Raw genomic sequence first — 19,405 nt, forward strand, 5'->3', positions numbered from 1 at the left:
TGTACTTTTCTTGTAGTCTTCATTTGATTCCTTTTCAGTTGTACACTATGGGAAGGTTTCAAGGAATTTTATACTTTATCTAGGATTTGATGACATTAAGATGTTTGAGCATCAAATCCAAGCCATTTAGGAAAAACAAAATTCTTTGTTGATGTGGAAACTTAAGTGAAATAGATGCTTGGGACACTTTGAATAGTGGTTGTGTCTTCCTGAGAAACGTACGGTTGCCAGAAGATGTACTATTTTACTTGAAGACTGGTACATGCGTGCAATATTAATTGGTAAACTGATTACTTTTGCTGCTAAGTGTACATAAATTTTGGACTAATCTTTGACCTGTTTAATTAGTACTAAATCATTGCATTGTCATTGGGATAAAAGAATAATTCTGGTCTTGTCTGCAACAAATTTAAAATTATTTCCTCGTTTCAGAATTGTCTTATCTTCATCCAGTGCAACTGGCTCACTGGTCTGCTTACACATCTGTTGCAAACTCTGCTGCGAATGAGACCGCTGCTTGCTCTCATATACAGCTAGGAAACCAAATAAGAGTTTATGGAGAAAGCATCAAAGTCTGATGCGTTAGAATGAAATGCCTTAGCATATAGTTGACCCCAGGTACTTGGGACATAAAGCAATGCAGCAGGGGAAGAGAAGCCAGGAGAGTATAAGAGTCTGATAGCCTTTTTTTCCCTGGAAGCAGGAAAAGGGAGTAAAGAACCTTTTGCTACATCTCCTGGCCATGGGGTATAATGAGTCTTTTATCTGTGTTGACATTTACAGGCTTCTTGCCTGTGTCCATGTTGGAGTGAGGGTGGATGGAGGTGATGTTATTGGACTTTAAGACTCTGCTTAATATAAAATATGGATCGAGTTAAAAATTAATTTCCAACCAGAGCTGTGAGAGCTGTTCGGAAGTGGAACTCTCTCCCCCTGGCTGTGGTGGAGGCTCCTTCTTTGGAGGCTTTTAAGCAGAGGCTGGATGGCCATCTGTCAGGGGTGCTTTGAATGAGATTTCCTGCTTCTTGGCAGAATGGGGTTGGACTGGATGGCCCGTGAGGTCTCTTCCAACTCTACTATTCTATGATTCAGGGACAATGAAGAATCGTGTCAACCAGATTGGTTTGAATAAGGAGTTCTGACTTTTTAGGGAAGGGGAAAGCATGGTATTTAATTGTATGTACATTTAAATAAGGGAATCAGATTGGTGTAGTGCAGTGGTTCCCAACTTTAAGGGCTCAGCAGCCACTCCAATAAGATAAAATAAATAAAAACTGAATGAAATTAAAGAATGAAGTTGATAATAAATTGAGATATTACGGTAAATTTCAAAGTTTTTAGAATACAGTTTCATTGCATGGACAATTGTTTAGATACCTCTTTACTTTACATTCCCTTACTATCTATCCCCTCGTCTTTCCCCCATAACACTACTCCTAAATGCCATTAACTTTTAAGATAAAGGATAGGCCTAAGGGGATCCACCATAGAAATTGATTATAAACAGGGCCTGAATGTCCGCTTGGCTGTGGAAACCCCCCCCCCCCCCTGCATTAACCTGGACAAGTTACACTCTCTCAGCCTCAGAGGAAGACACTTTATTTGATTTCTAGCATTCATATGTGCAAGCTCCTACCTTCTGGCCACAGGCATTTCTTGCAATGGTGTCCCAATGCCAGGTTTAGTCAGTTCTCTCTTTAAGAGCTAGGGGAACAATCTGAGACAGATTTTCTTGCATAGAAAGTTGAATGTTCACGTTCAGACATCATGAGAAAGAAATCATTGATGGGAGGTCTGTGATTTCACAAAGCCAACATGCTCTCTTCTCCCCAGTAATCTGTCCTCTTCTTAAACGGGATATGGCCTGGGTTGGTTTTGTTGAGCTACACTAGCATGCTACATTGTTTTATTAAATAGAATAACTTGCTACTCTTTTGGAGAAAATACTTCCTTGGATGTACTTATTTATTTCATTGTAGCGTATTTCAGACGGGCAAACATATATAAATAGTTACTTTTTCTGTATTGCATTTTGTCACAGTTATGATTTCTGCTTCATCAGAGAAAGTAAATTTAGTAATTGTTCAAAACTAACATCTTTCTAGGAATTTCAAGCGGACAGTTTTTCCTCTAATTAGCAAAGACATCACAGCTTATGTTTCATTAAAAGATCAGATTATTAGACTAGAATAATTTAAACACTATGCATGTATTTTGTAGTCGCTGTTGTTTAGTTTACGTAACTGTTTTGTGTGTAGAAACATGAGTTTTTTTGCCATTGACTATTTAAATCTTTCTCCACAGAAATGTATTTTATAGTGAGTAATGCCCAAATGATTTTCTGATCCCCTCTCTGGAAAAAAGAAGTCCAAGTAAATATCTATACGACAGGAAGACATCTTTCTCAGAGATAAAGGGTAACTTTAAACAAATTTTTCAAGGAAAAAGTCTTCATTGGGGCACAAATATAGTTGGCAAAGCAAGATCCTGTGGTGTACGTGGCCAGGGAAGCCAAGCCAAGTTATTATTGATAGGCTGTGTGTGACCTTGGGCAAGTGGCTCCCCCAAATGGCTCGGTGCGGATATTATGTTTTGTTGCGGGAAGATGCCATGCTGGATACTAAATGCAGCGTTGACATGCTATAGAAATCAATGTTTTTCATTTTTACATCATGGGGTTAGAATATGCACGTTTAGGGTTTTGCCATGTCCATAACTTGTGTAATGTGGGAAAGTTATCTGGGGGTTGGGGGAATCTAACTTTCGAACAGTTTACTGGGAATTACGTGTGTTGTTTCTTTGTTAGTATTTGTCATTGAGGAGAAAGAAATATAACTTAAGAATTGTTACTGTTTGAGGAAGATGGAAGCTTTTGGGCAGATTTTTTTTGGAGCTGATTGTGTATATTTGCCCTTTGTTTAAGAAAGTTGGTTCCATGTATTAGTGAGACCCATCATCTCCATTGCACTTAAACATAATGGAAAATGATGTCTGATTTCATTGAACTGTATAAGGCAGGTAACTGCAACTCCTTTCACTGATCATAGTTTTTATGTTGCATATACAGGCAGTCCCTGAGTTACAAACATCTGACTTACAAATGACTAATAGTTAAGAATGGGGGTGAGAGAAAGTGATAGAAATCTACCCCTCAGAAGGAAAATTCACTCCTGAAAGAGTTATCATGGGGAAAAGGGGTCTCCACTGAAGCTTTCTCTCAAATCCTTGTTTCTACAACAGTCAAATTTTTCAAAATCCAATTTTCACAGGGACAAAGTGAGGTGGAACATTCTGAACAGGGGCACAGACAACAAAACAAACTCCACAAATGTTCACCATTCCCTATGCTATCCAAAGCTTTTATATATATATAGATAAGAGGTTTGAGTAAGACTTAAAATATGTACCTGTTCCAACTTAATTCAACTTAAGAACAAACCTACAGAAGCTGTCTTCTTCGTAACTTGGGGAGTGCCTGTATTAGAACTTTGCTTGGAAATATCACACACCTCTTCCATTTCCTAGGCTTTTGGACCCATTGCTGACAGATGTCATCTGTGGCAGTGTATGTGTATGGGCTTCAAAGTGAGGATGACACTTCCTTTTTCTCTAGTTCCTAAGAAATACCTTGGAGTAGACAACAGAGTTCTGCAAGACTTTTTTTTTAGAAAGCCCTTTGGCACAGGATGCTTCCCTTTTCCATCTTCTCCTGCCTGGAAAGAGCAAATGCTCCAGTAGTGGGAGCTCTGGGCTCAAGCAACCCTTCAGAATTGTATCCCTCCCTTCAAGGAAATAAGCATGACTTTCTTAACAAGGAAATGCAAAGTAGATTTTTCTTTTAGATAATGATGTAACTCAGATAGCTCTTAGCATGATGAAATGGACTTTGGAGGAAGAAAATATTTTCCAATGTCCTTGCAGATTTGTTTTACTTGAATGATCTATCCTTTCCATTTATTTGTTATGGTCAGTACAGGGAAATATGCTGATATCTGTGCCATAGACAGCTCTGCGTGCTTTATAGCTCCTTAATGAATGGCGTTATCACTACTGCCACTGCTGTTGCTGAACTCGAGCCTGTTTGTGGGATTACTTAGAAGGATGAATTAGCTTAGCCAAGATTATAGTAAATATGGGAGTGGGGGAGTAACGGAATGTTTACCACAAAATAGGTAGAAACCCCAAACCTTCATGTTGCAGGCAATACAGAGGATGTTTTGATGCCCTGAACTTAGTGTGTATGTGCAGGTCTCGGTCAGTTGGTCAATTATTGCTGTCCAGGCTTAAATGCTTACATTCTGGATGGTCAGCCCTGAAGCACTAGAAAGCATCAGAAGGGAACCCTTGTCATCCACAGCAGCATTTCCAGGCTCCTGTTTCCAAGCTTACTGAAGCTCTAAATGTTTATTGGTGGAGGAGCCTTCACTGATTAAAAACCTCAGTAGCAGGCTAGTTGGCAATTACTCAGTGTTAATTAGTGGGCAGAAATAATTTCCTGAAAGTTAAAAAAAAGAATTTTGGATAAATGGCTAGAAGCCACAAACACAATCAAGCTAATTAAATGTATTTTTTAGAACTGGTAATGATGTAACCGCTTTTGTTTTAGGTAAAATTACAAACATTCCTGAGGTGAATGACTATAAAAAAATTATTTGGGGTCACGACTTCCCATAAAAATCTTTTAAGGGCACACTCAGGAAACTTTTAGCAGCCTGACTGCCATACACCAGCTTTGTAACAAGAGGAAAGTGACTTCCAAAAATAGGCTTCTGCCATGGATTATAAATCTAGATTGCTTAATGCCTCCAGCAGCAGCTGTTTCATTCCAGGATCCCAACAGGAACTATGCGTGTCCTGCTAAAATTTATAAGCCACTAATAGTACAGCTCTAAACATGATTATTCATTGAGTTCACAGGGGCTGTAATTGAGAGTAATTTTGGGACTTGCCACACAGCATCCTAACAGTCTGGGAGGAAGGAATCTGGTAAAGCAGAGCAGCCCAAGACATTTTGTTGCCTGGGGCAAAATATTAGATAATTTCTCCCCTGTCCCTGGTCCAATGTACAAAAATGAATTGGAATGGCTATTGACCCTGACTTCAACTCCAGTGGCAAGGCTAGTTCCTCTCTTGCACCTGAGAGAAACAATCTAATGCAGATAGTGAGAGACCAAACAAGCATTTTCCTTTTAGCTGGAACCACTGCATAATTTTTTAAAAAAATCTAGTCACCCTGATGCCAGTAGATTAATTCAATGTCTTTACGTTTGGATATCACAGATACTCCCCACACAAGTGTCTCCTTAAGATATTAAAGGGGAAAAATACACAAATTAGAAAATAAATGTAATGTGCCTCATCACTGCTTCAAATAACACCATCTTTCATATTTTTTCATTCTCTATTACCCTAAGAAAGAGGAGTCAAGTGGGGCTTTTTCAAACCTATCATTCAGACTCAGAACTACCATTTACATTTCCCCTTCTAATAAATCAGTTAATGGGTCAGCCGATTAATTTGATTAGTGCTTGTAGCTGCTCATTTCAGGTAGATCTGTCTTCTAGATTTAAATATTAATTGGTGCAGAAAATTATTGTACCTCCTTGTCTTGATTGTGAATCTAGCTGGGAGAGGTGGTCCTAATAGTATCTTGGTTGCTGGAAAGTCAGGCAGACAAACCCTCCTCAGTTGCAGATGCTGTCTTAGCCACAAGGTTAACAGGCCTACTGCCTTATGTCTTATGACCACAAATCAATGAGTGTACATCAATCAGTTGCTGTGGTTGGATGTGCTGAGATGAATGAGTAGATAATTGGCTACCATCAAGTTTGTGGAAGCCAATGCCTCAAATGTCAGGATCAAGGCAAGCAAACTAGTCAAATGTGGGCTAAGCAAAACTAATTGGATCTGCAATTCACTAAGTGAACATACCAAAAGGGAGCTCACCAATGCTTCCTCTTCATCCTGGAAAGAAGTGCCGAGTGGAGTGTCATAAGCAGGATTCTCTTCTGGGCCCGGTTCTGTTCAACATCTTGACTTAGATGAAGGGTTAAGAGGCATGATCATTAAGTTTGCAGATGACACCAAATTGGGAAGGATATCCAATATTCCAGAGGACAGGAGTAGAATTCAAAGAGATCTTAACAGATTGGAGAGATGGGCCAAAACTAACAAAATGAAATTCAACAGGGACAAATGCAAGATACTACACTTAGTCAGAAAAGAATAAAATGCAAAGAATGGGAGATGCCTGGCTCGACAGTAGGATGTGTGAAAAAGATCTTGGAGTCCTTGTGGACAACAAGTTAAACATGAACCCACAATTTCATGCATCAGCTAAAAAAAAACCAATGGGATTTGGCCTGCATAAATAGGAGTCTAGTGTCTAGATCCAAAGAAGTCATGCTACCCCTTTATTCTGTCTTGGTCAGACCACACCTGGAATACTGTATCCCATTCTGGGCACCACAATTTAAGGGAGATGTTGACAAGCTGGAATATGTCCAGAGAAGGACAACTAAAATGATCAAGGATCTGGAGAACAAGCCCTATGAGGAGCGGCTTAAAGACATGATGAGGGCCATGTATAAATATGTGAGGGGAAGTCATAGGGAGGAGGGAGCAGGCCTGTTTTCTGCTGCCCTGGAGACTAGGAGGCGGAACAATGGCTTCAAACAACAGGAAGGGAGATTCCACCTGAACATCAGGAATAACTTGCTCGCTGTGAGGGAGAGCTGTTCAGCAGTGGAACACTCTCTCTGTCCCGGAGTGTGGTGGAGGCGCCTTCTTTGGAGGCTTTTAAGCAGAGGTTGGATGGCCATCTGTTGAGGGGCTTTGAATGTGATTTTCCTGCTTCTTGGCAGGGGCAGTGACAAAATGGATAATGTGGTTTTAGGCTATATGGTCAAGAGAATTAATAGTAGCACTCTACTGGGCTTTGTTCAGACTTCCCCTTGGAGTCCTCTGCCTAGTTCTGGGCACCACAGTTCCAGGAGGCTATTGTCAAGCTGGAAAGAGCCCAGAGACTGATGGCAGCCAAAATAGGAAAAGGTCTGTAAACCAAGCCACAGGAGAAATAGTTCAGGAAGCGAAGTCTGTTTAGCTTCAAAAAGACCGAGATGCAATATGAGTCCCCTTTGGGATAGAGAAAGGCAGGATACAAATAGCACAAATAGATAGACAGACAGACAGACAGAATATTTGAGGTACTGTCATATGGAAGATGGAATAAGCTTGTTTTTAATGCTCCAAAGGGGTAGAACCTACATTAATGGATTGAAATTACTAGGAAGGAAATGATTTTGGAGGTATTGGACAGAGGTGGAATGGTCATCTGTCAGGGATGCTTTATCTGTGGGTTTCCTGCACTGGCAGGGAATTGTACTGGATTACTCTTGGAGCCCTCTCCAGCTCAACACTTGTGTGGTATTGTGGACACAGACCTCCTTCTCATTGGAGGCTGATGCAGAGCTCATTCCCACACCCCATCAGTAAGAGGGATCCAAGTAATTCTCACAGAAATTCTCACAGTATGGGGAATCCTGTATCAGTTAAGCCTTTACCATTTTTTAAGAGGCAAGGAGCCTAAGTTAGGAACCCATAGCCCCAGCAAAGTGAGTTCCCAGCCAACATTTGCATTTTGTATGTGCCTCCTTGGTGCCAGTCCTTCTCTTACATTGAGCATGTAGTGTAAGGGAAAACATCGCCGTGTATCCTGGCTGTCATGTATTGGGAAAGCAAAATTCTGTAATCAAAAGGATTGTAGGTAACTGTTGCTAAGACCATTAAGGATATTTATAACTGTGCCTTGATAGCCAGGATAGGAAGTAAGCCAAGAAGTCTGGCAGGAGCTTTTGGCTCGGTTGAATGAACTGCGCCTTAAGGAATAGCCCTCCCCGTCTGTCTCGATATAGCCACCTAATCTCCCATTCAAATACATTGACGCACCGTATGCATTTGTAGTCTGCTCTCTCTGCCTTTCTGTAAACAAATGTAGCAGTCTGTTTCATATTTTTTGAACAGGCATGTCTTCCCAGCAGAAATAAAGAGACCATAATTGAGGATTCAGTCCAGCCAAACTTAGGCACCTTGAGGTCTCTTCAATTTGAGTGGGGTAGCTGTTTCATTTACTCCCATTGCAGTCAACGTTGTTTCTAATTAAGTGTTGTTACTACAGTAAAGTCTCACTTATCCAACATAAACGGGCCGGCAGAACGTTGGATAAGTGAAAATGTTGGATAATAAGGAGGGATTAAGGAAAAGCCTATTAAACATCAATTTACGTTATGATTTTACAAATTAAGCACCAAAACATCATGTTATACAACAAATTGACAGAAAAAAGCAGTTCAAAACATGGTAATGTTATGTAGTAATTACTGTATTTATGAATTTAGCACCAAAACATCGCAATGTATTGAAAACATTGACTACAAAAAGGCAAACTGCATTGGATAAGCGGAGGTTGGATAAGCGAGACTCTACTGTATTACTAATATGCTTACGAAAGACACGTTTTTAATTTAATAGCCTTGTAATAATGTTCCCTTCTTATACATGGAAGTCCAATACAATTAAATGGGTGCCTCAACAGAAATTGTCTGTGTTACTTGTAGATACTTTAAATGAGAACTTACAACTATAGATTCAATGTTGGAATATCATGTTCCACTTCATCCTGATAGATTTTGTATTAAGACGGATGGAAGTAGAATTGCCCTTTGCTGTGACAGAGTTTCCAGGATGGACAGAAAGAGTTGTTTCCCTTTCATAAGGTCACTCTTATAGCTGAATATCTGTCCCTGTCTTTTTTGCTTACTTACTTTACTATACTTAGGCGATCCCTCGTCTGAGTATGATGGCCTTCCAAGTGTAGTGTCTCGGAGGTGGATGCATAGGTGACTGTAGAGCCCTGTTATTAACCCACATGTTCTTCCACATATCTTTGTTGATACAAGACCAGATTTAGAAAAGCACCTGCCAATGTCCTCCTTTTACGCAAAGTGTAAGCGATCTGCCCCATAGTTCATCTCCCATGTGTTTTTTAATCTTCCTTTTAAATACCACAAAATGAATGTTCCATACCCAGTGATGGTAGAATTTTTCAGCTTTCTAGATTCTGTCTTTTGGTTTTTGTGGCTCCTCAAATGTAGTTGTGATTTGTTTTTTACAAAAATACATATAATGTATATTTTAAATAGTCTGTTTTGAATTAAATGCTCCACAATTATAGAGGGTTTGTAATATTTGTGGGCTTCCCTGCCTGTTCTCCTGTTGCAGCTTTACATGTGATACCAACAAAATGAGGCTGAGAACGCGGAAAGCTTCTCAGCAGTCAAATCAAAATCACACACAGCGCATGTTGAGGGTGAAGAGGAAATACTCAGAGGTGGAAGAAAGCTTACCTGTTGGTGGAGGGAAGCCGCAGAAAAATGAAACTGGCTTATTGTCTTCCATCAAAAAGTTCATCAAAGGAAGCACCCCAAAGGTAAGCGACCAATGACCCCTTTGGATGCTTTGCAGGATTTTAGTTGTTGTATGAACGTCCCTTTTAGGACAAAGCCTTCCTGAGAGGGATTACAAGAAGAAACACCATGGCACGTTGTATTTTAAAAAAAATGTTTTAAAAAATATCTGTTGTAAAGACATTGAACTATGCCAGGCTTTTGGGCTGACATGGCCCGTCATCTCATCCTGCATGTTTGGTGCCGAAAGTCGAGTCTTCACTCGTCAGAATGGAAAGTTACTAGGGAATTTCCATCCTTCACATGGGCTATCTTCAGTGGCTCTGCCCAGAAAGAGTCACCTCAAGACAGGGGAAGTTGCTGGTCTATCTCACACCAAAATAAGAATCCACAACCTTTTCCAGGAGATCTTGCCTTCCACTTTAATAAAGCCATGCATTTCTGCACATTTGTAAGTAATGCTTTTCCACAGTGTTCTAAACAAGTGTCGAAAACCTTCCCCTTTCAGTGAACTATTCAGTACAGCTATCCTCAGATCTTAACAGGAAAGCGTTTAGATAAAAATAATTTGACCTTTCTGTTCCCTGCTTCCAAATAGTCCTCTTTTTCCTATATATCTATATGAGACCCAGAATTATTTTTGTTGGCAAAAGCTTGGATTTTTAAGATATTAACTTGGCCATACAAAACACCCAAATCATTAAAAAAAAGGTTTCAGAAAATGTGCCAGTAATCTGTGTAAAGGCCAGGCTGTATTTTGGCTGTGCTTTCTTTCTTCAGGATGAGAAAGAACACCCTGCAAAGAGAAGTAGGATCGAGCGGGATATAGATGACAGCCTGATTATATCCACTTCTCGAACAGGAGACAAACCGAACAAACAGCTCCCTCGAGTGAGGAGGAAAAGTCAAGTGAATGGAGGTTTGTAAATATTCCACTCCAGAAAGTCATGCAAGGCCTTTCGTTTTTCTGCATCAGTGAAGTCATTAAGACTTTTGGCACCACATTCACTGAGGGAGAGGGATCCGCCTGCCAACAAGCCGGGAATACCCTTTGGTTTGTGTGTATAGTGCCTCTTTGCGGTGTTTTTTTCCCCTTCCTTGATGCTTACAGTAAACATCCAGGGCAGGCTGTTACACATATTTTGCAGAGCTGTGAATGCATCTTACTCATGACTCCAGAATGGGTTTATAGCTGAGCAAGGCTTTAGCATGCCTTGGCTTTATTATTATCCCGGTGCTTCCTTGCCCAGAGTGGACTTTGCTGATTTCCTGTGCAGTAAACATGATATATTATGGAATAGGCCTGCTTAATTTGCCTGTTATTTTTAAAAGGATTTAAAAAGTAAATATTTATTAATCATCACTGATATTCCTGCTCTGAACAATTTTCATAGATTATCATATCATTAGGGTGGCTGTGGCGGTTCATCATTATTTCTGGTGAGCCAGGTATCTATATCAGCCCTACACAAGTTGGCAGGAGTTAAGGGGACAAAATTAGATAGCCTACGTCTCTTGGGGCCACATTTCTTAGCTCCCTCCTTCTCTTTCTTTCTTTCTTTCTTTCTTTCTTTCTTTCTTTCTTTCTTTCTTTCTTTCTCCCTCCCTCCCTCCCTCCCTCCCTCCCTCCCTCCCTCCTTCCTTCCTTCCCCCTCTTTCCTACCTAACATTTTTTCTTTTTCCTTCCCTTCTTGTCTTCCTTTTTCTCTCTTTTTCTTTCCCGTCCTTCTTCTTCCCCTCTCTCCCTCCCTTTCTTTATTATTCCCCCCCCCCCTTTTTTTTTACACAATCCAGGGAGGGCAAAGGCAGGAGAGTCCTGGCTGGCAGTGTGCTGCAAGGCACACCAATGACTTGTATGGGCCACATGATGTGCAGGCCTGTTCTATACTCTTAATGGGAATTTGGCAAAGTCATAGGTAGCCAATTGTGATGCTTCAAACCATCAAAATTAACCACACTCTGGGATTTGAATGTAGTACCAAATTGAAGTTAACATGAAGGTTCATGTTTATAACATTCAACCATAGCTAAGTGTGACATTTGAATCAGAACATTGTGTCAGAAGCTGTGCATTTTTCTTTATGTCCATATCATTAAGAGATTGAACTTTACTGGTGGCATTTTGAAGGGAGATGTTGACAAGCTGGAATGTGTCCAGAGGAGGGTGACTAAAATGATCAAGGGTCTGGAGAACAAGCCCTATGAGGAGCGGCTTAAAGAGCTGGGCATATTTAGCCTGCAGAAGAGAAGGCTGAGAGGAGACTTGATAGCCATGTATAAATACGTGAAGGGAAGTCCTAGGGAGGAGGGAGCAAGCTTGTTTTCTGCTGCCTTGGAGACTAGGACACGGAACAATGGCTTCAAACTACAGGAAAGGAGATTCCACCTGAACATCAGGAAGAACTTCCTCACTGTGAGAAGGGCTGTTCGACAGGTGAACTCTCTGCCCCAGACTGTGGCGGAGGCTCCTTCTTTGGAGGCTTTTAAGCAGAGGCTGGATGGCCATCTGTCAGGGGTGCTTTGAATGCGATTTCCTGCTTCTTGGCCGAATGGGGTTGGACTGGATGGCCCAAGAGATCTCTTCCAACTCTACTATTCTATGATTCTATGATTTTGTCATTTTAACTTTGTATGTTACTAACCTATTGTAGTGAAAATAAAAGCAGGGACACCTCTGACTGTGGGAAGTTGCTCAGTGTCTTTCTTTTTTTTGTGTGTGTGTTCCAGAAGCTGGAAATTATGAAATGACAAACCAGCATGTTAGGCAAAATGGGAAGTTGGAGGATAATCCTGCCACTGGCAGCCCCCCGCGAACTACGTTACTGGGGACCATATTCTCTCCTGTCTTCAATTTCTTCTCACCAGCAAATAAAAATGGCAAGTACTGTGCAAAGCTTCCGTTATACGTTATATACCATATACCACTAAAAATAAAAAGCCTCTTGTGGGAGAATTGTCTTCTACCTGGACACTTGGAAGGAGAGGGCAGCGTGCACATTTGTGGAAATCCTCCTTCTCACCTGATTGCAATGGCAGCCCATTAATGGAGATCTGTGTTTCAGGTTCGGCTGGCTCAGAGTCTCCCGGCCAAGCCGTGGAGGCTGAAGAGATCGTGAAGCAGCTGGACATGGAGCAGGTGGACGAGATCATCACCAGCACCGCTGCCTCGGCCAATGGAACCCCTTACGCCAGCCAAGTGGCGCAGGTCAGATCGACAATCAACAACGGCCTGGAGGAGGCCGAGGACGTGACAGATCGCGACCTGCCTCCACTCACTGGTGAGGGCTAGTGGCACTTGGGCTGACCTGCAGGCAGGATCTGCTCACCAGAGGAGCCTTGGGGGACCTTAAGGACTGGCAACAAGAGGTCCCCATTTGTGCCGCTCTTCCACCCGCTCAAGGGCAAAGAGCCCAGTGTGGTTTGAAACCTGGCTCCCCACCATCAGTGTGAAGGGCTGCCCTACACATCCCCTCCCTCCTTGGGACTCTCTGCTACCCCCTGGGACTCCAGCCATGGGTTGTGAGGACATGGAAACCTTTTATTTTAGTCCATACTTCTGTTGAGAAGTAGTTAACACACTTTAACTGAGCATGAACTACTCCCCCTTAACACACACACACACACACACACACCGTATTTCATCACATAATAGGTGCACTGTTCGACTATTATGTGATTAAAAATATCTGCCTTTGTTTCTCCTGTTTTCCTTTTTTAATTTATAATTTAATAAAATTTAATTTTAAATAAATAAATTTTTAATTTAATTTACCTCCAAGAAGGAGGAGGATGAGAAGGGAGGACCCAGCCTTCAGCAAACAGCTCAGTTTCTGTTGTTGTTTTATAAACTGCCTGGCCTCAGATAAAGGAGGAAGGAAGATTCTCCCTCCCTCTTGCTCGTCTTTTGCTGAAGGCAAGGCAGTTTACAAAATTTGAAACTGAGCTCTTTGGAGAAAGAAGTAAGGAGGGAAGACTCGAGTTCCAGGAGACCTCTACAGTATTTCAGTTTTTTAAACTTCCTTACCTCTGGAGAAGGAAGGAAGGGGGAATCAGGCCCAAACGGCTCAGCGACTATTATGTGAACACAAAAATACCTATTTTGCCGCCCAAAAATGGCGTGTGACTATTATGCAATGAAATATGTTATTTGCCTTGTGTGTCTTTTCCTCACCTGCTTACATCCAGAAAAAAGTGCAAAGGAAGTGTCTCTCCTTGGCTGCTAAGTATAAGCCCTTAGAAGTGTATAGTGTTTCCCTGAAATATATTTTTCAGGTTGGTTGTGTCTCTGGCTGTTCATATACATGTGACTCGTGTCAGTAACTGGGCTCTCTTAAACAGATCCTTCTGAAAGAATACCTGGCCTTTGTAAGCTCATGTCTAAAACAAATATTGATAACCATTTTAATGTTTACTGCTCAGGCATCTATTTCACGAAAAACAGGTTTATCAGGTACAAATGGAAGTTGTTCAGAGTAGAGATTTGGCCAGACAAGGGCCAAAGAAATGAAGAAGGGACCTTTGAGGTCCCAAGGGCCAAGTGAAAAGGTTTTAAACATTCTGCTCCTCCATGGGAAGCTCCTTCCTCTTCCTGGGGACTCACGGGGGGTATTTTGTGTTCCATTAGCGCCTGTGTCTCCCGACAGCGGTTACTCATCAGCTCACGCAGAAGCCACCTACGAAGAAGACTGGGAAGTCTTTGATCCGTAAGTGTCCCTCTTTCAACTCAGCTTGTTATTTCGGCACTATGTCTAAAGGCACAAAACAGTTCCCAGTGAGTAAGCTTTGTGGTGGGAGCCAGCGTTAGCAATGTGAGAATAATTATATTGGGTGATCAGATGCTATCTTGGCCTCCTTGCCTCCTAGGTACTACTTCATCAAACACGTCCCCCCACTTACAGAAGAACAACTTAACCGGAAACCTGCTCTTCCACTGAAAACAAGAAGCACACCAGAGTTCTCCTTAGTTCTAGACTTGGTAAGGAGAGCATGTGGGGAAGTGAATATTCAATCATGGTGGCATTTGATTTGCATGCACAGATTTTCTGCTTTTAAATCTCACTTTTAAAAACTTTTTTTTAGGATGAAACTCTAGTACACTGTAGTCTAAATGAACTAGAAGATGCAGCACTCACATTTCCAGTTCTTTTCCAAGATGTCATTTACCAGGTAATCAAAACTCTATTCAGATGGAGTATCGACCTGCTTTGTGCCAAGTTAAATGGGCAAACATTGGCCCATCTGGTATTCTTGTTCCCTTCTAAATGTTGGTAACTAAGAGGCGTATATGAAATGTCATCAGGCAAGTCATCAGGTATCAGATGTATTGTGGCACTCTGGTTTTTACCTTGACAGTTGTTATCCTATTCAGTTGTAAGGCTTTCAACCTTTAGAAAGCTAGAAGGATTCCTCTTAGGTGCTTTTGCCCCAACCAGTGAAATAAAGGAACGCTAGTACTTTGAACAGCACTCATTTTACATAGGAAGGTCTTCCTTCCAGCTTTGATTTTTATTCCTTGTGTAATAATAATAAAACCAGCCCATGCTAGATAAACATGGAAGGGGGAAAAGACACTCAGAACTTGGGGACAAACATGCTTTTCAGAAGCAAATCCATCTCTTCGTTCCTAGTTCGGTGCTGCTTTTGTGGCGAGAGGTGCTCTTGTTGATGGAGACCGCTAACTGTTGGTTGTACTTCACAACGTATCCTTAGCCTCCATCTACTACTGTGCATACAACCTCTCTGTCGGAGAAGAACAGGGGAAGGAGGAGGAGGAGGAGGAGGAGGAGAGTGCTCCAGTAACTGCCAAAGATGCTGCCCTGACCCCGGCTGTTGTCCTCAGGTCCCTATTGTGTGATGTACCTGGGAGTGGCAACAGCGTCCCTCCATGTAGTTCGCACGATATTGGACCCTTCTGTAGTCTCTTTGGAGAGTGACTTCAGGCACCTTAAACGGACCCTGGTCCAGGTATTTCACCCTAATTTTAAAACTTGTCTTTTTTGTCTTTTGCTTTATTTCAAAATCCTTCAAAATTCTGAAGCTTAAAAAAACCAGACAAGAACATGGTTTCTCTCTTCGTATTTGGTCTTGGCAGTGTTGAAAATTCTTAAGCCACATGAGTTAGGAAGACGCAGTTCACGGTTGAGTATTGTGAAACCAAGACAATGCCTCCCCACCTTCCCCAGGTCTCTTGAAGCCATTGTTCGGCAAACAGGTGCTTTGTGACCCTCAGTGGAAGAGATGGGTGAAAATGACTGAGTAGTAACCTCTGATTTAGGAATTCGTTTATAAGATGTCTTTGTAAACAGTGCTTTTGTGTCTACACCTGGTTTTCATTCTTCATCACAGTGTTGATTCGGAAGCCTTCTGCCCGCTGTGGCTTGCCTCCTGATGAGGATAACGGTGGACTATTATAATGAGGGCTTCTACACTGCCATATAATGTAGTTTGAATTGCGTTATATGGTCAATATAGACTCATATAACACTATGTAACAAAATTTGAAAGAAAATCTATTCCTGGTTTGAAACAGTTATTTCCTGTTAATTGTGCGGTGCTCACTTTGAAAGTACAATAGTTGTTCTACTCCAGAAACTTCATTTTTGTGGCTACCACAAACTAGGTTAAATGTGCTGTAGGATGCACCACGAAAGCAAGGTTTTTGCAGTGTAATAATTTTTTCCATGTCTTTATGATAGAACCAATTAGGAAATGACTTCTATAACCCAGGAACAAAAATAATGTTAGATAGTGTAATGCAGGTTAAGTGCATTGAAGTGGATGATATGAGTCTACATTGCCATATAATCCTGTCCAATCTGCATTGTAATAACAGTGTAGATGGGGCCTAGGAAAGAACTGTCAGTATCACAGTTCAGGGCAGAAGGCTGGGCCTCCTTGTTATTGTTCTCTCCATTTGTTTGCAGGAGCTGTTTGATCAAATTTAAAACCAAAAGGCATCAATGTATATTTTTGATCCCTCGCATAAAAGTGTGCCCAAAGGCCAGTTCTGAAGTAAAAACACTGCCAGGCTTCTGTGTCCCAAGAGCGCAACAGTTATCTGTGCAGAGTTAAATGTACTGCTAACTTAGTATTAACAACTAAATGTTGTCGAGAATTGGGATGTGGACTGTTATTTTGTCGTAAATGTTTGATTGTAACATTAGCTCTAACCCAACTTGATTGCAGGACTATGCAAAAAAGACTTGCCAACCTGCAGCCCTCCAGGTGTTTTGAACTTCAGCCCAGACTCCCTGACCATCAGACAGGCTCGCAATAGGGGCTTCTGGGAGCTGGGATCCCAAATATCTGGAGGGCTGAAGGTTGAGCAGACCTGGTGGTGGAGGAAATAACTAGGTGCAGGTGCGTGTTTCTTCCTTTCATATTCCATTGGGTGCAGGCTGATCTTTGGTCCCTCCTTCTCATTGAATGAGATTGAGACAGCAGAATGCTGCACCTAAATGGAGGACTTAGTGTGTAGTATAGGAGGCCTTTGTTAATTTAGTAACACACTATTTATTAAAACACTTCCATCCCACTTTTTATCGCTGGATCTCAGGGCAGCATGCAGGCCAGGCAGTTTGAAACACTCCATAAATAATGTGAACAGCTTATTAAACACATTTGTGATTAAACCACTTTTAAAAAGCATGTACAATTATACAGGACTTGAAATAATTCCTTAAAGCTTTAATAAAAAGCTAAGTTTGGATTGGAAAGACAACTGTGTTGGCCACATCCAAGAAAGCCCTCTCCAGTGTCCCCTAGACTTTGTATATTGGAGGAAGACACAATGGGTTCATTAAAGGTGAATGGTAGCTTTTCATCTGACAGTTATTTCAAAACTTGCTTATGCGCCCCCCGCCCCTCCCCAATATCTAAAAACACAATTTCTCTCTTTAGTTCAGGTTTTTTTTTTGTGCTGATGGGAGAGCTGAATGCAATTCAGGCGTTTGTGCTCCTGTCCCCATCTGTGCCAAAAGCATATACAAAATTTAAAAAAAAGTTTACTTACTTGTTAATCTAGATGCTTCTTTGTGATAGAATGATTCAGTCTGGCAGAAGATTCTAGTTAAAAATGAGTGGTTTTTAAACTCAAATGCTTGCATTGTTTTGAATCAACCGCCTTGAATCTCCTCGCTTCTCAGCCTTTGGCTAACATTAAGTGTAGTATCTCCTTGTGGAGAGAAAATGCCACGTATACATAAATATAATAATAATAATAATAATAATAATGGACTGTATAATTTTTTTTAATTAACTGCCTCCCCTTTTGCCTTAAGGTAGGGCCCAATATAGTCAAAGACATCTGTAAAATGTTTTGATGTTTATGTATTTGTAGAAGATTTTACATTGTACTGAAATGCTTTTAATTTTAGCAGTTTTGAGTCTCCTTGTGGAGAAAAAAAGCAGACTATAAATGATGATAATAATATTAAAAGCAAATATTCAAATATAGTTAAAACACAACCATACAATCACATATTAAAATAAACACATATTACTTGAAATACTAAGAGATTGGTGAAGGAGAAGAAAACGAGAAGGAGCAGCTTTTAATTAAGGCATGGCCCAGTTCATATGCAGTAAATCATGCTATAAATCCTTTTGTGCATTCAGTAATGAAAATTATACGAACGCCATGTATACTTTTATCACGCCTCTATCAATAACTATGGACTGCGTGACCCTTTTATTATTTTTAGTTTGAGAAGTCCCTGCTGTTTGAAGCAAGTCTTCTTCCTCTTTGGGGCTTCTGTCTTTAAACCGCCTTCTCTTCTTATTCCAGGTTTACGTACGATTAAGACCATTCTTCAGAGAGTTCTTGGAACGTATGTCTCAAATCTATGAGGTAATCCAACTTGCTGCGACCTTGCTCTGTGTTTCATTAAGGTCTTAACCTTCATCAGGAGAACACATCTCATATAGTCTTGCTTCTTTTCTTCCTTTGCAGATCATTCTTTTTACCGCCTCTAAGAAAGTGTATGCAGACAAATTGCTGAACATCCTAGATCCTAAGAAGCAGCTGGTGAGGTGAGTAGATGTGCATTTTTATAGATAGATTTTAAAATAATTTTATGTTCTGGCTTAGGTACCTGGCGATACCTGGGTTGGCCATTTGTAATGCTATTTATTTGAAGGAGTTATTGTTTGGCTTTGGATGTTATGAATGGTCCCATTCGAAAATGCATAAAGACGTGGGTGAACTATAATTCTCAAAATTCAAGGTCAACTGCCCTCCCAAAAAAACCCATCATCGACTAGGTTCACAATCTCTGGATCTGGGTGAACTATAACTCCAAGGTCAATTCCACCCAACCCCTCCCAGTATGTTCTGTTGGTCATGGGTGATCTGCATGCCAAGTTTGGTCAAGATGTGTTGTTGGCGGGAGTCACAGGGCTCTCTAGAAGTGGGAGCTGTCTTGGGAAATACATGCACACACATATATAATGTTGTTATATACATGGATGGATTACAAGCCCAAACAGAGTCATTAATCTGAGTTTTGCCATATAAATACACAAAACAACTTGACCATTTTGCATTTTGTTAACCTGAATACTTCTGAGAATTCAAACGTCACTTTTGAAGAAATATTTCAAAAGTGCATTTGCTACATTTTGAAAACATGGGCTGGTTACATGTAAGCAAATCCAAAGTTTAATTAAAAGATTTATTCCTGAGGTGGGAAATTGTTACAATCAAGGGAAAGATTTTGCAAACAGTTTCTTTGTATGTGCCTGTAATTGGGTGTTGTTTTTCTTAAAATTTGCTTGCAGGCATCGGCTTTTCCGTGAGCATTGCGTTTGCGTACAAGGCAACTACATAAAGGACTTAAACATCCTTGGCAGAGATCTCTCCAAGACGATCATTATTGATAATTCACCACAAGCCTTTGCCTATCAGGTGAGTGTGCTTTTTTACAGTTCACTTTTCAAATGTT

The 19,405-nt window shown here is 40.9% G+C and overlaps 1 protein-coding gene across 1 annotated transcript in view; it reads left to right on the plus strand.

Annotated features, from left to right (window-relative positions):
- The window catches only part of ctdspl2 (CTD small phosphatase like 2), a 33,186-nt gene that overhangs the window by 8,102 nt on the left and 5,679 nt on the right, over positions 1 to 19,405 (plus strand). Inside the window, exons 2-11 of the mRNA XM_003229073.4 lie at positions 9,280 to 9,487; positions 10,245 to 10,383; positions 12,192 to 12,341; positions 12,527 to 12,742; positions 14,089 to 14,167; positions 14,328 to 14,439; positions 14,544 to 14,630; positions 18,250 to 18,312; positions 18,415 to 18,494; positions 19,242 to 19,368. Coding sequence (XP_003229121.1) covers positions 9,302 to 9,487; positions 10,245 to 10,383; positions 12,192 to 12,341; positions 12,527 to 12,742; positions 14,089 to 14,167; positions 14,328 to 14,439; positions 14,544 to 14,630; positions 18,250 to 18,312; positions 18,415 to 18,494; positions 19,242 to 19,368 — 1,239 coding nt within the window. The 5' untranslated portion in view covers positions 9,280 to 9,301. The remainder of the gene's footprint in view (positions 1 to 9,279; positions 9,488 to 10,244; positions 10,384 to 12,191; positions 12,342 to 12,526; positions 12,743 to 14,088; positions 14,168 to 14,327; positions 14,440 to 14,543; positions 14,631 to 18,249; positions 18,313 to 18,414; positions 18,495 to 19,241; positions 19,369 to 19,405) is intronic.

This window comes from Anolis carolinensis, unplaced genomic scaffold (assembly GCF_035594765.1).
Source record: "Anolis carolinensis isolate JA03-04 unplaced genomic scaffold, rAnoCar3.1.pri scaffold_11, whole genome shotgun sequence".
Taxonomy (NCBI): domain Eukaryota; kingdom Metazoa; phylum Chordata; class Lepidosauria; order Squamata; family Dactyloidae; genus Anolis; species Anolis carolinensis.